General features: G+C 38.9%; 1 protein-coding gene across 2 annotated transcripts in view; it reads right to left on the reverse strand.

The window, feature by feature from the left end:
- Nucleotides 1-15,004, reverse strand: part of LOC307002319 (myosin-IIIb-like) — a 69,079-nt gene that overhangs the window by 40,132 nt on the left and 13,943 nt on the right. For both annotated transcript variants that reach the window (XM_079619834.1, XM_079619833.1), the window contains exons 6-7: nt 9,761-9,812; nt 8,459-8,552 (exon numbers count right to left, since the gene is read on the reverse strand). In XM_079619834.1, the coding sequence (XP_079475960.1) occupies nt 8,459-8,552; nt 9,761-9,812 (146 nt within the window). The remainder of the gene's footprint in view (nt 1-8,458; nt 8,553-9,760; nt 9,813-15,004) is intronic.

Below are 15,004 nucleotides of genomic sequence, written 5' to 3' on the forward strand. Positions count from 1 at the left end.
ACAAACATACAACAAGTATGAGAAGTACTTGAGCATACCTTTAAAAAAGTACTTATTACGGAAATAATATATACTTTTAAATAATATAATTAAGTGTGATCTGAATGTAATGATTTCAGACACAAGTTATGTGCAATCAAATGCATATTTTGTGTAGTTTACGTTTATATTTAATGCAGTTAGCTAAACCAAAAGTGCTATTTTGACCCAATTAAGTAAGACTTAAGTACATAATTTTATGTAACTGTCTTTTAAATATGTTTAAAATGTACTTCTGAATGTACTGACAAGCATTTATGGTAAACGAATATATACTTTAATGACATTTCTATTGAAACTTTTATGTTAAGCTCAGTTTTATCGGAAACATACGAGTGTGAATCTGAATCTAGCAATGTTTGATTGCGTTGGTTGTTGTACGTATCGGGGCGGTTCGGAAATGAAATGTCCGGTGAGTGGCACTAAAAGGTTCATGTATTATGTTTGGAAATAGCGTACCACGTACACTAAACCCTACCCTAAATCTGACCGATAGTGTTAACAAAAGCAGACATGAAATAAAAATGCATTTGCTGAAGCAACCATGCCATTTTGTCTTGCTTTGACAAGTCTTTGAACTATTTCATCGTGACTCATGTTTCACTCATGTTTTTAATATGTCAGAAAAGATTAGTTTGCAAATCATGCACTATACATATAGTATTGTGCAAGGAACTGCACAAAAAATAAGTCTTTATTAAGGTGAGACACGGCAGGCAAAAACATAGTTTTTTTTCCCCACTGGTCAATTTTGAGCTCCGTGATCGCTCTCTGCTTCTTTTAATCTCAATCTCATGGACAGTATATTTTTATTTCCTAATAAAAGCATATATCCTGAAATCCCTCTGGAATTTTTTTTTTCATCTTGTGTGTAAACAAAATGAAAAAAGAATTTCGCCTTAATTGATAATCTGCTCGTTTATTCATAATTTGTTGGCAAAAATGCAGGTAGATGCACATTTTCCAACGAGCAGGTTGCCTTTAGTACGTTAGTCAACACACCAAAATAAGTGTTTTTAAGTAGAACAAAAGATTTTTAAAACAATTATTTAAAATGTAGTTTGGATGCACTTTATTTCGATGGTCCATTTTAGATATTCTACTAACTAAGTAATTTTGCGATGTCAACTAGCAGTCATTAGAGTATTAATAGACTGTAGTAAACTGTGAGTAGACTGTTAAGTTAGGGTTCGGGTAAGTATAAGTTGGCATGCAGTTGAAAAGTTACTTATAGTCAGTTGAATGTCTGTTGGGGAGCATCAAAATAAAGTGTAACCTGTACATTAAACAAATAGTTTTAATTTGAAATTATTACAAAAACAATCATGAAAGTGTACCTTCTTTAAGTACACTTAAATAGCTTTTTATTTGATAAATATTATGTTATCTGCATGGACAGTTTTTCTTTTAAAAGGGATTTGAAGTACACTACAAAAGTGCATTTAGTACAATCACACTTTTTTTGCAGCAACAAAAAGTGAAAAATGCAAAACTATGGCACATAATCATTGCACACACTAGTATGACACTGGTGCGCAAACGTTTAGCAACCTTGCTATCCGCAAAAAAAAAAAGGTAAACCCAGATAGTATCGCTTGCTGTCTGCTTGAGGATACCTGGGAAGGACGTGATGCAGTATACAACTGAGTACATAGTACAGAATACTCCATCCCATAATGTAGTGCACTCGCCCTGTTTCCAAAGGTCTTTCCGAGCCCTACAATCTTTCTCTCACTGGAGGCTGGCAGCAGAGAGAAAGGCAAAGGCACGATCACCTCTAAATGAAAGGAACCGCAAATGTCATGAACGAGCCAGAATCTGCCATTTTTAACACCCATGTAAACTTATTTATTCTGCCAGAAATGCAGGAATATTTATACAAAATTTTAACTTCAAAATCCAAGTTAATGGATGCTACTTGCTGTAATAACCAATATGTTTGCACATTTATAATTGTTGTTATTTCTGTTTTGACCTGGAAATTAACGAATAATCTACTACTGATTTCTGGATCAATACATCACACAAAACAATAAAACATATATTTTTTGTGACATCACAATCAACATGTCTGTGGCCGCCCATGGTCTCTTTCATTTTAAAAACAAACTGGCACCCATGGCTATCACGTGACGTAAAATTATGAATATGTGTTTATACAATAGTTTTGACAAAAAGGTATATTTTTTTTATAATAAAAATACATTTGTCAGTCTATCTCTTGAAAAAAAAAAGGTTATGATTTGTGATATTTGGCTAATGTAATGCAATTTAGTGTTTAAAGTACTAAGAAAGCCTGCAGTCCTTTAAAAAAAATCAAATAAACTAAGGGATGAATCAAAATGATTGTCTGTGTCCATAAACATTAAAGGGCTAGATCTGCTAAAAATGGAAATTGTGTCATGATTCACTCATCTTCCTTTTTTTTCCAAACCCATTTGACATTTGTTCACCTTTGAAACACGAATCAAGATATTTTAATGAAACCTGAGAGACTTCTGTCCCGCCACTGGAAGTCTATTCCACCAAAACAATGAGACTTAAAAAGTAAAACAATATGAATCGAGTGGTTTAATGAAGTCTTTTGAAGAGACATGGTCACTTTATATGATTAACAGATTTAATTTATGCTTTTATTCACGTTAAACATTGATCAACACACATATATAGAGCACATGAAATACTGAAAACCGTTTGACAAGCAAAAACCATAAAGGCTTGTTCTTGGGAATCACACAATCATGTTTGAGCTTCCGCACAGATCAATGTGGCTTGTTCTCGCACCTGGGAGGATTGTGTACGGATTATTTGTAGGATTTCTTCATTAACTTTTTAAAGTGTTAAAGAAATCTCTCAGGTTTCATTAAAATATATTCTGCAACACTTTAAAACGAGATTATATTTGTTAACTTCATTAGTTATCATGAACTAAAATACTTCCTAACTATTTATATATAGTTATTGTTCATTTTAACTGAAAATCAAAAGTTAATATTGTTTCATTGACATTAACAATGAACAGTTCATTTTTATAAACAAATTTTAACAAAGATAAACACTATAACAAATGTATTGCTCTTTATTAGTTAACATTAGTTAATACATTAACTAAAGGAACCTTATTGTAAAGTGTTATCATATCTTCATTTGTGTTTCATAGATAATGAAGCTGAAGTAACCGTTTAAGATGTGAATAATCCAGCATAGGCTCTAGTGTGTGTACTACATCTACATCCTCAGCGTAGAGTTGACATCATAGCATGTGAAATGGTGATGATTTTCTGTCCAGTCAGAAGCACACACACACACACACCACATTCTGACACAGCTGGGATCAGATCAGAGACTCAGCAGCACTTAACGTCCAGTAAAGACAGCAGAAGAGTGTTTGGGTCTCAGAGTAACACACCGGCCATGACCTCCCGAACATTTGATATGGAGGGGTTAGACGGGGATAATGTGTGTGTGTGTGTGTGTGTGTGTGTCTCTAGGGTGACAGCACCAGGATGAGAGGCAGGAAGTGAGCAGAACTCCAGACATCTGGCACTGCCGTCTCCCCTGACACACACACACACACACACTCTGATCTCCTCCGATCAAAGTCTGCCCTGCTTACTCTTCCACAACACACACAGCATCCACACACACTTACACGTGTTCTCCTCACAGACAGAATCAAGTCTTTAGCTTAGCCAACAGCTCCTCTGATGAAGGCATCAAACTGTGATCTAAAACCACTCTCGGTGTGTGTGTGTGTGTGTGTGTGTGTGTGTCTCTCTCTCAGGGCAGTAGTCAGCAGTTCTGTTTTTTGCATATTCAAGGTGAGGTAATTTGACTTAAACTGCTTTAAACAGCGAGAAAGAGTCATGCTGAGAGATCTTTATCCTCCAGCACCACATGAATGTAAATATACAGTGAGTGACAGACTGAACTGTGTGAACAGCACAACTAGAGCTGGACGGTGTTGGTCATCAACTCAATTTAATCAACACTTTTAGCGCGAGTGGAAACTACTGTAGCACTAGCAGTGGCGAGGCTGGAAGTCTCCAAGTGTGTGGATACTTGTGAACCCCTATTCTGTGCCTCTATCCAATCATAATATTTAGAATATGTCATTGTACAGAACTCAACTGAAGAAGAATGAATCACTTTCCAAAGCTACATTTGAGAGAGAGATCGATTCACTATCGTCTTGTCACTGTTTATAAATTGAACAAAACTACACAGGTTTCATATCCTTAATATCAACACATAACACATTCAAATTCCACTGTGGTGAAAATCAAGCTTTTAATGTATGTCTTTGTGGTGTTTTTAATATGAACCGGGCTCTATTTTAACAATCTGAAACGCAAGTATCAAACGCGAAACGCAAGTAACTTTGTGGGCGGATCTCGCAAATCTAAAATGTGTTGGTCTGAAGTCGCTACATTACTCATAGGTGTGGTTTGGGCGTAACGTGCAATAAACCAATCAGAGCGTCCTCTCACATTCGCTTTAAGAGCCGGCGCGCTTGTTCCATGGCGGATTGCTATTATAACGGCAGATTTGCCGGCGCACGCAACTTGCATGATGGTAACGGTGATTTTGCAGTCTTCAGGATTTTGTTTCCTGGTTCTTGACGGACAACACACTTTGTCAGATGTCCTTATATACCGATGTGTCTCGCCACTATTGATCAAACAGGTTTGATCCGTCATTACTACAATTAGCCTGAATAATTTGAGTAAATGTGTAAGCTAGATTTATGCCTATTTTTTCACATCATCATGGACACCACAATGATTTCCCTCGTGTTTCCATACATTATTATGCTAATTTTATGAAAAATATTAGATATTTTTCATAAAATTAGCATAATAATGTATGATTTGCAAAAATATGAACTGTTGCGTCTGTGTAGATGAGAGAAGCAAAGTGTATGTGTGTTGTGCATTATGGCCAAGCATGCGCCCTTAAAATAGCATCTGAATAACGAAATTGTTTTCTGAAACTGCAAAATAGCACCGGGGAACGTTTGCGCCGGAACACGTCTCCTCTTTTCACTGAATCGCCCCCGCGAGCGCAAGTTCTTTCCCTAATTTACCGACGTGCGTCTGTGGAGGGAAAAGTACGCTGTGCGTCGGGTGCAGAATAGGAATGAATAGAAATGCGTCGGTGTACAAAGTCATTTGCGCTGGGTGCAAGATAGGGCCCTGCATGTGTAAATTCATAAGTCAACAGCATTGCTGAGTATTTTCTCCCTAAAACTGTCTCAAAAACACGGTTTGAAATCGCTGGTGTTTCTGACGTCACACACTACCTTGTAACCAATTAGATAAACGTGTGATCGTCAACCAGTGGATCTCTAAGCTGAGTGAGTGAGTGGAGGCGGGGATCATTTGCATATTCATACTCGACTCAGCTTGCTACATATGTGTAACAGTAGCTGCATAATTACAATCTGTAAGTACAGGCTGTTCCATAACTTAGTTACATGTTAATTACATTTTGTTACATGTTATTACAACGTCCAATACTAAGTAATTAATTCAGTAATTACTCTGTATCACGAACACCGTAAAATAAAGTGTTACCAAATGAATTAATCAGAAGTCTTGCACATTCACAGAAAATATATTGCGCATTGCAAGATAAGGTGGATATTATTGCTTAATTTATCAAATTAATGGGCTCCTTTCCATTTTTTGGCTGAGACAATAATCAAACACTCTTCACACTATCATGTAGCTTTTGGACTCATTTTAGCATTGGTTTGTAAAATGGTTCATTTCAATAATTCAACGAAACTTAGAAACTTATTACTGATCTATCATCCAACAGAACTTCCCAGAAGTCCTTCTGTTTTGTAGTCAAATACATCTTTAAATACTGCTCTTTATCGTTGTTTTTGATTCCATTACATTTCAAGACTTTTCAAGTAGTTCAAGTTTAATATTGTATTTCCTAGTTTGAAAACCTTTTCGTTTTGCTGCCAGATACAACATACCTCCAGATAACCAATCATTCATACAAAACTGTATTAATAATCATTCAAATGAATGATTGAGTCGCATACAATCAGAAGTGTTTGTGAGTCTGTGTGAGAATATGATGACGAGTATGTCATCTCAATGTGTGTGTGTGTTCAGACAGACAGGATGAGTGGGGTCACCTGTTCTCAGTCTCACAGAGTTAGCGCGGCTGTCTAACCCAGGCATGCTGTGGTGATCTGACAGTAATCCGAAGCCACTGCAGTGCGGAGTGTGTGTTACATTATCTGTCTTAATCCGGTAATCCGCGGACACACAGCTAATCTCAATCCCACCCCCGCACACACCTTCCTCAGTAATCACTCTAATGATGGACCCCGGCAACTGATCCCAGCAGCGCCGCCCCTGATTGACACACCTTCCCTCTCTCTGTGTATCTCTCACACTCACGCACTCACGCACACACACACACACACACACACACACACACACACACACACACACACACACACACACACACACACACACACACACACGCACTCACGCACACACACGTTTACTTAGCAATCTAAATGGGGACATTCCATAAACATAATGGTTTTTATACGGGTACTGTACAAACTGTATATTATCTCCCCTTTCACTAACCCGAACCTTAGACCTAGCCATCACACAAAACTTTCTGCATTTTTACATTTTCAAAAAAACCTTTAATAACTTTATTTTTATACCATATTTACAAATGAGGACGTCCCTAAAGGGAGGTTTTTGGAGATTTTGATCACTTATGGGTACACATTTGTCCCCAAAATATAGTTAAGTAGGCACACACACACACATTAGGTTTTATGTTGACCTTCCATATACCTAATTTTTATACTGTACAAAATGTATATTCTCTCTCCTTACACTAACCCATTACACAAAACTTGATGATTTACCAAAAAATGTCCCCACAAGGACAAGGATTTCAGATATTGCCATTTTACTGGCCACACGCACGCGCACACACACACACACACACACACACACACACACACACACACACACACACACACACACACACACACACACACACACACACACACACACACACACACACACACACACACACACACACACACACACACACACACACACCCCTCCCAGGCAGCTCTTATTAATGAAATTCGCAGCCCAGGGCGAAACACAAAGCAAACATATGTTCAGCAAATATGTGTGTTTTGGTCTCTGTGTCACTGTAACTGGGAGTGTGTAATAGAGTCACAGGTGTGTGCGAGTCTTTGATGTGATTGGTGTGTTTTGTTACCAAAAAAAAAAAAAAATTCTTTACAAAGACACACACCTCTCATCCACTGCCTGGCCTGAAACTGAAAGCTCAGCCAAACCATAAGCTGATATGACAGAACATGAATATGAGAGAGAGAGAGGGAGGGAGAGAGAGAGAGAGAGAGAGAGAGAGAGAGAGAAAGAGAGAGAGAGAGAGAGAGAGAGAGAGAGAGAGAGAGAGAGAGAGAGAGAGAGAGAGAGAGCGAGAGCGAGAGCGAGAGCGAGAGCGAGAGAGAGAGAGAGAGAGAGAGAGAGAGAGAGAGAGAGAGAGAGAGAGAGAGAGGTATTAAAGGACGAGTTCAGCCAAAATAAAATGAAGACTGTCATCATTCACTCACTCTCATGTGGCTCTAAATATTTGTGGCTTTCTTTCGTCCATGGAACAAAAAAAGAAGATATTTAGCAGAACATTTGTGCTGCTCATTCAGGTCAAGCTTCAAAAAGCACCATAAAGTAGTCCACTTGACTCGTGCTCTATACAATAGATTTGTGTGACGCACTGAAATTTAAGCCGTTATTCACTAAAAATCTTCTTTGCTGTCGCTCTCAGATCTCCTTCATCCATACCGAAAAAGAAGTATGTTCAATTGTATTAAATGTGCATCTGTAGTGTATACTTCTTAAAGTATATTAACTTAAGTCTTACTCTAGTGGGTCAAAAAGCAGCTAATTGTGTTTAATAAAATTTAAACTATAAAAAAACTTTAATTTAATTAGAAATAACATCAAGCAACCAATCAGAAAATATATAAGTATATTACTGAGTACTCTTTTTAAAAGAATGCGTACAGTAAGTGTACTTTTTTCACATGGGATTATTTAGTGTATTCAAACTTTGATTTCAGTGATTATCTCGTGTGTGACGATTGGTCATGCTTTCATTTTATATATATATATATAAAAAAAAGGGCAGCTTGGAGGTTTTTCAAAATTTCTTTCTTTTTGGAAGAAATAAAGTCAGTTTAGAACAACACGAGGCTGAATACATGTGGAATAATTTGTATATCTGTGTTTTTTTAGTCAATGTAAATGTGCGCTTGTGTGTGTGTGCATTTGGGACAATGAGAATGTTGCAGACACACACGTGAATGTGCGTGTGTGTGTGTGTGTGGACTCACCTTGCTTGCTCAGTGCCGATCGCCCCTGCAGCCCGTCTCTCTCTCTGCTGTCACTCAGTTTGTCAGACGCGTCACTGTAGCTGACAGACACAACCTGAAAAGAAAATGCGCACACACCCACGTCAACAGAAAACACATCAAGAAACAAAGCGCACTAATACAAACAAGCGCATCATAATGAATACAACAGCAGCAGTCTTTTGTGTGAATGAATTGAAGTGATTTATTAAGAGCCGGCTGGCTCTGAGCATCCATTAACACAGTGTTTTTGCAACAGTAAGTGCTAATGCACTGGTACCCGAGTGCTCTCTCTCTCTCTCTCTCTCTCTCTCTCTCTCTCTCTCTCTCTCTCTCTCTCTCTCGTCACGCTCATTGTAATGCAGGAAATAACGGAGGCCGTCCTGCAGACTTCCACACACATTTAATTTTATCTTTGAATAAAAGAGCTATAGGAAAGAATTAATCTGCTTAACATTTCTAAGTACACCCTCCAAAGGAGCGGGCTGTTTTAATCTTACATATGCTCAGCAGAGTTACTGGCAAAAACTGTACGTTTTCTTCATCTCATCCTTTCAACATCAAATGGCGAGCAGCAAAAATTGGATCAGACTTCAAAGCTCGGCGATGTGCTCCAAGTCACAGAGTGGCTCTACTATTTCACATATTGAATTCGAGTAGGATATCAAAGTCCTAGCAAAGAACCTCAGGTCTTTACTGGAAAAAAGGGGCTCCAACATCTGTAGAGAGAGCAGCGAAAAGACAAATCACCTCAGGGAGAAGTCAGCGTTTACTCTCTACCACGCTTTTCCAGCCTTTTGATTCACTCCTTCTCTCTCTACCTCCCTGGGTTCCTCTCTCTCTCTCTCTCTCTCTCAGTGGAGAAGTGAATTCTCTATGAGGGAACCGTCTCTTTTGTCTCAAGGACCGCGCTGTTTGATCTGAGGGTTGCTCGGTGTAATATTCAGTGCAGTGAGGTGACAGTAGAGTTCATATTAACATGAGCCGTATCAGACGGGCAATTAAAGGAATAGTTCACTTTGAAAAATGGGATTTCAAACCTGTATATTTTGAGGATGGTCATGCTCCACACAATAAAAGAGTAAACCAGTGACCAAGGGCAAAAGGACAAGAAGCACCATAGAAGCGGGGGAACCTTGTGGTGATTTTTTTGAGTAGCCCGGAAAAGAGCAACATGGCAGTTCTGCAAAACGTCTCTTTTCATGTTCCACGGAAGAAAGATAATTATACATGAGAGAGTGAGAGAACGCTATTCCTTTAAATTCTGGAGTGATCATATCTGACCTTTTCATCCGAGATGAGATTGGTGGAAGATCTTCTTTCAGGTGTGGATTGTCTGAGGACAAAAATAATCATAAAACAATCAGAATTCCTCATTAATTTCTATAATTCTGAGAAAAATATTTGGTTAAATCAGATTACGGCATTCATTTCCGTACTTTTATTGTGAATGAGTCTTCTGTGTTTCCAAAAAGTTGGTTTAACTTAAAAAAGCAAGTTACATTGTTGCCTTAAAATTTTGAGTTCATTGTAATTAAAAAATTTGAGTTGATACAATGAAGAAGAATGTTTGGTCCCACTTTATATTAAGTGGCTTTAAGTACTATGTACTTACATCGAAAAATAAGTACAATGTTTTATTGTAAAACACTTTTGCTGCTATTGAGATGTGATATGGGTAAGGTTAGGGACAGGTGTGGTGGTATGGTTAAGTTTAAGGGTGGGTTAAGGTGTAAGGGAAGGCTCAACTGTGTAATTACAAATGTAATTACATACATTAATTACAGCTGTAATAACATGCAGGTATTTTAAATATATAAGTATGTAAAAACATGTATGTACACAATAAGTCCATTGTATCAAATGATTAATTTCAATGTAAGTACATAGTACTTAAAGCCACTTAATATAAAGTGGGACCGAATGTTTAATAAACAGAAACTCAAAATAGTATGTTATCTTCACACATTAGTTATCGAAGTTTATTTGACAAAAGACTAAAAGTTGTGATAACAAATCATGAAAATATTTTTTTACAGTGTACATTGTCTGCTGGATTACATCTCCTTCAAACCATTGTAAACCTCTGTTCGGCAATCACTGTGTGGCACTGAGAGAGCCAATGAAGTCTAGTCTCATTCTATGCACAGCGAACCAGAAGAAAGGCCCAGAACATTACGAGGAACAGCTCATGTTCTCCACCAGGTCCATCTGCTTCCTCGCATTACGCTGTGTATGTCATTGTATTTTATTCTGGTCCTGGTTGTTATTCCACTAAATTATTGTTTATTTTGCAAGTTGTATATTTTAATCATAAATGTTGTTGTTCATAACAATGCTGTGTATAGCAGTTTCTGTGTTTCTTATGAGAAAAAAAAGACCCCCTGAGGTTAAAATGTTGTTTATGTGTCTATGTGGTGTTTTTAATATGCTTTAAGACAAACCATGTACAAATTCATAAGTCGACAGCATTGCTGAGTATTATCTTCTTAAAACTGCAGTGAAACAATTACAGTTTTAAAAACGTGGTTCGAAATCGCTGGTGTTTCTGACGTCACACCACGCCAGAACCACGTATACTAAATGAGGAAAGGGTGTAGAGTTACATTCAAGCTAGAAAAATCTTTTAAATGTGTAATTTCGGTGATCTAAGATGAGTATCAAAAATGCCTCAGTGTGCTCAGATTCGCCAAGACATTCTGCAAAAGCCACTGTAAACTCAGTTAACCAAAATGAAAGACTTAAAGTTCCCTATCTGTCAGTCACTTCGACGAGGTGTCTTGATTGTTACGCCGTACTAGTCTACCCAGACTTGGTTTTCGGAGCTCATGCTCCTTGAGACAGCCCTTCCCTGGCTCTCACCCCGAGGAAGTACCTTCTTCCTCCGGGACGGGGCACAACCTGTCACCCGTGCCCATACCTCTGAAACCTCCATGTCTGGCTCCTGGATGAGACGCAGAAGACTAGAGTGATAGACACTATTACTCAGGCTAAAACCCCCCTATACGAGGCGTGTGTTCTAACTGGTGTGCTTCCCGAGGGACAGACCCACAGGGATGTGTAGTCGGGTCAGTGCTTTTCTGCAGGAGAGGTTGGAGGACCGGCTGTTCCTCCTTCCACATTGAAAGTGAATGTGACTGCCATAGAGGAGCATCATGATGCAGTGGATGGTTAATCTTTAGGGAAGCACGACCTGATAAATCAGGGTCCTCAAAGGTGCCAGGTGGATAAATGCGGGATGAGGCAGACTCAGCCTTTTTGTTGTGTGTCCAGTATGTGCCCTGTTTTGGAGGAAAGCAGAAGGGGAAGGTTGTCTCAAAACAGAGGATGGCCCAGTGGATTGTGGATACAATTGCCTTGACATACCAGGCCCAAGGCATGCCGTATCCCTTAGGATTGTGAGCACACAAGAAGTATTGAATCCTCCTGGGCTCTAGCAAACGCACCTCTCTAACAGGCATCTGTAGATCAGCAGGCTGGGCAACACCCAATACCTTCCAGAGATTTTATAATCTCCAGGTTGAGACAGTTTTGTCCCGTGTGCTATTGGGTACGAACAGGTAAGTTACGTCAAGTAATTTGTAATTTGTACGCCAGGCCCAGTACTTGTGATGTATGCCCTTTAAAGGCCAGCCTGTATACTTGGGATAGGTGCTCCTTATGTAGCGATTCATTGATGGTAATCCCATATGATGTATTGTCCACGATACAGTTTCCCTAACGGTAAACCCGTTTCATCCCCTAGGCCGAGCTCCGTCTGTGCAGCCAATCGCTGCGTTTGTAGTACTTCCTCCTTTTTCAGGTAGGACCTACCGCAGGGACATCTTTCCATGTGTGGTGGTTCCCAGTTGGTGAGTCCAAGTGATGTATTCTCCATATATTAACCTCCCTTAGGGCAGGATGTGGTCTCTGTGGTGTTCTTCCTCCTATCCAGGAGAAAGAGCGCTTCTCCAGTGCTAATTCCAGTCTACACAGATGTGAGAGAAAAGGTCAAAAAGACTGGCTGAAGTGACCTATTCCCATGGTAAGTACTGTCCTCTCTGTCCCTGTGTGGTCCAAAGGACTACACTGCTTACATGGGGCGTAATGTTGGTTGCGATGTTGAGAGTACGCTTATTACCCGGGGATTGCCAACTTCTGCACTGCCAAAACCCTTGTAACACAGTTCAGCTGTTGAGTCCCCGTCCCCCTGCTTTTTTTTTTTTTTTTTTACTGCTGGTGATGTCTAATGATTTTAATAGGTCCAATGTTGTTTGGACCCCAATGTTCTTCAACATATCTATTGTTTTCTGCAGATAAAATTCAGGCTTGAAATGACATGAGTAAGACAAAATTTCCCATTTCTTCTACTTTCTGAGATAATTCTTCTGAGAAAAGACCCAGAAGTAAATTTCACATATGTCTCCTCTAGGATTTCAAAAGAGATCTTAATAATGTGCTGAAATTTTCCAAAATAAAATAAAAAAGCCTGCAGTCAAAAGTAAGAAATCTCAAAATGACCTGAAACGTTTTTTAATTCTTCTAAGACCAATTATCCCAGTTATTTTTTTATTGTTTGTTAATATTTGTGTATATTTGTTCGCACTAAGGACTTTTAGGACATAACACCTGATATAAAGTTGATGATCAAATAAAACACACAGATAACTTACATGTCCACCAGCGTTCAGCGCATTAACATCACAACATGTGCTGATGTATGAATGTTGCAGTTGTTCCAGACATGTGACCCAAAGATGCATTGATGATGAATTAGAAATAAAAAGATTCCCCTTGTGTGAAAAGCTTCATAACTTAATAACTAGATGATATTCTCAGTACATGTGACTGCCACAACATTAATGACATCATCATCATCATGTTTCTCCGAGACACCATCTGTGACATAACTATTTATTGCAATAACTCTAATGCGCATTGGAACATGTATGATTTAACTGCACAGACACACACACACACACACACACACACACACACACACACACACACACACACACACACACACACACACACACACTGACGTCAGCTGGCACTCGAACGGCGTGATAACATTCCTGTCAGCTAACGAGCATGTAGGTAGGTTTATGAACTTTACAAGGGAAAATTGGGCCAGTTGATGTCAAAATAAATCTATAACGTTCCTCTCCAGCTCTGATGAAACAGAATAGCAAAGTGTGAGGTTTGAAGTTTCACCACTGAGACTTCTGATATAAACAAGCATTGAGAATCCCCTCTGATAGGCCAACTGGCTGGAGGATACACACACAAACATACATACACACACACACACACACCCACCCAAAACACTGGGAGGGTGGATGAAAACTTTTTTCAAAACCAGTTATTACGATATGATTGTCAGCAATCTTTGCATTCTACTTGCATTCAATAACACTGATCATCAGTTCATTTTTAACACCGCAACATTCTGTGAGAAACTGTGTGCGTGCGTGCGTGCGTGTGTGTGTGTGTGTGTGTGTGTGTGTGTGTGTGTGTGTGTGTGTGTGTGTGTGAGAGAGAGCGTGTGGATTGTCGCTCACTAGTATTTCAGCAGAGGTGGAAAGTAACGAATTACATTTACTCGCGTTACGTAATTGAGTAGTTTTTTTGTGTACTACTTTTTTAAGTAGTTTTTAAAATCTGTAATTTTACTTTTACTTAAGTATGTTTACTTAAGATAGATATCCAATTAGGAAAAAATGTGGATGCAAAGTGGCTGCAAAAGGAGGAAACATAGAACACCATCCCTCCTGCAGATAAAGGTATATCCCGCTTATAACTTAAAGGACAAGTTCGGTATTTTACACTTAAAGCCCTGTTTACAGATCGTATCTGATGAAATAGAACGGTTAAGATTAAACTTTGGACAGATGCTGCTGTCGCGAGAATTTTAGGTTTATATCGCTTTCCCCCCTCACCCCCACAATGGTTGTCTATGGCCACTGGAAGATTCCTTCCTAAAACACATTAAACTTTCGTTTACAAAGACGTGAAACTCACCGAGTGGTCAGGGGTGTTCACTGATACGGTCCCCAAAAAAATCGCTGAAAAAGATGCATTCCAACAGGTTTTATCGTAGTTTTTGTCCAACTCCATGACTTGTATTGAATGTGCTGTGTGAGGTGCGGTATTACTCCGCCGCTTGAGTGTCTATTATTCAAGCTCTCAACGAAAGAATCACGGGTGTGACACGTTTGGCAAAATAGGTCCTAAATAAACCTAAAATTCTCGCGACAGGAGCATGTGTCCAAATTTTAATCTTAACCGTTCTATTTCATCAGATACGATCTGTAAACAGGGCTTTAAGTGTAAAATACCGAACTTGTCCTTTAAGGCCGAATGATTTATGTGATGCAGAGGGAATCCCGGAATCCAGTCATGAAAATGTAATTTACATAACGCAGATGTCACGTAAAACACGCAAAATGATGGATGGATGAATCAATTGAAAGTAGAGCTGTGCAATAAATCCAATCGCGACATGGTCTGTGAATATTGCAAAAGTACTGCTAAGTAAATATATGATCT

Source organism: Phoxinus phoxinus, assembly GCF_949152265.1.
Source record: "Phoxinus phoxinus genome assembly, chromosome: 7".
In the NCBI taxonomy this organism is placed as follows: Eukaryota; Metazoa; Chordata; class Actinopteri; order Cypriniformes; family Leuciscidae; genus Phoxinus; species Phoxinus phoxinus.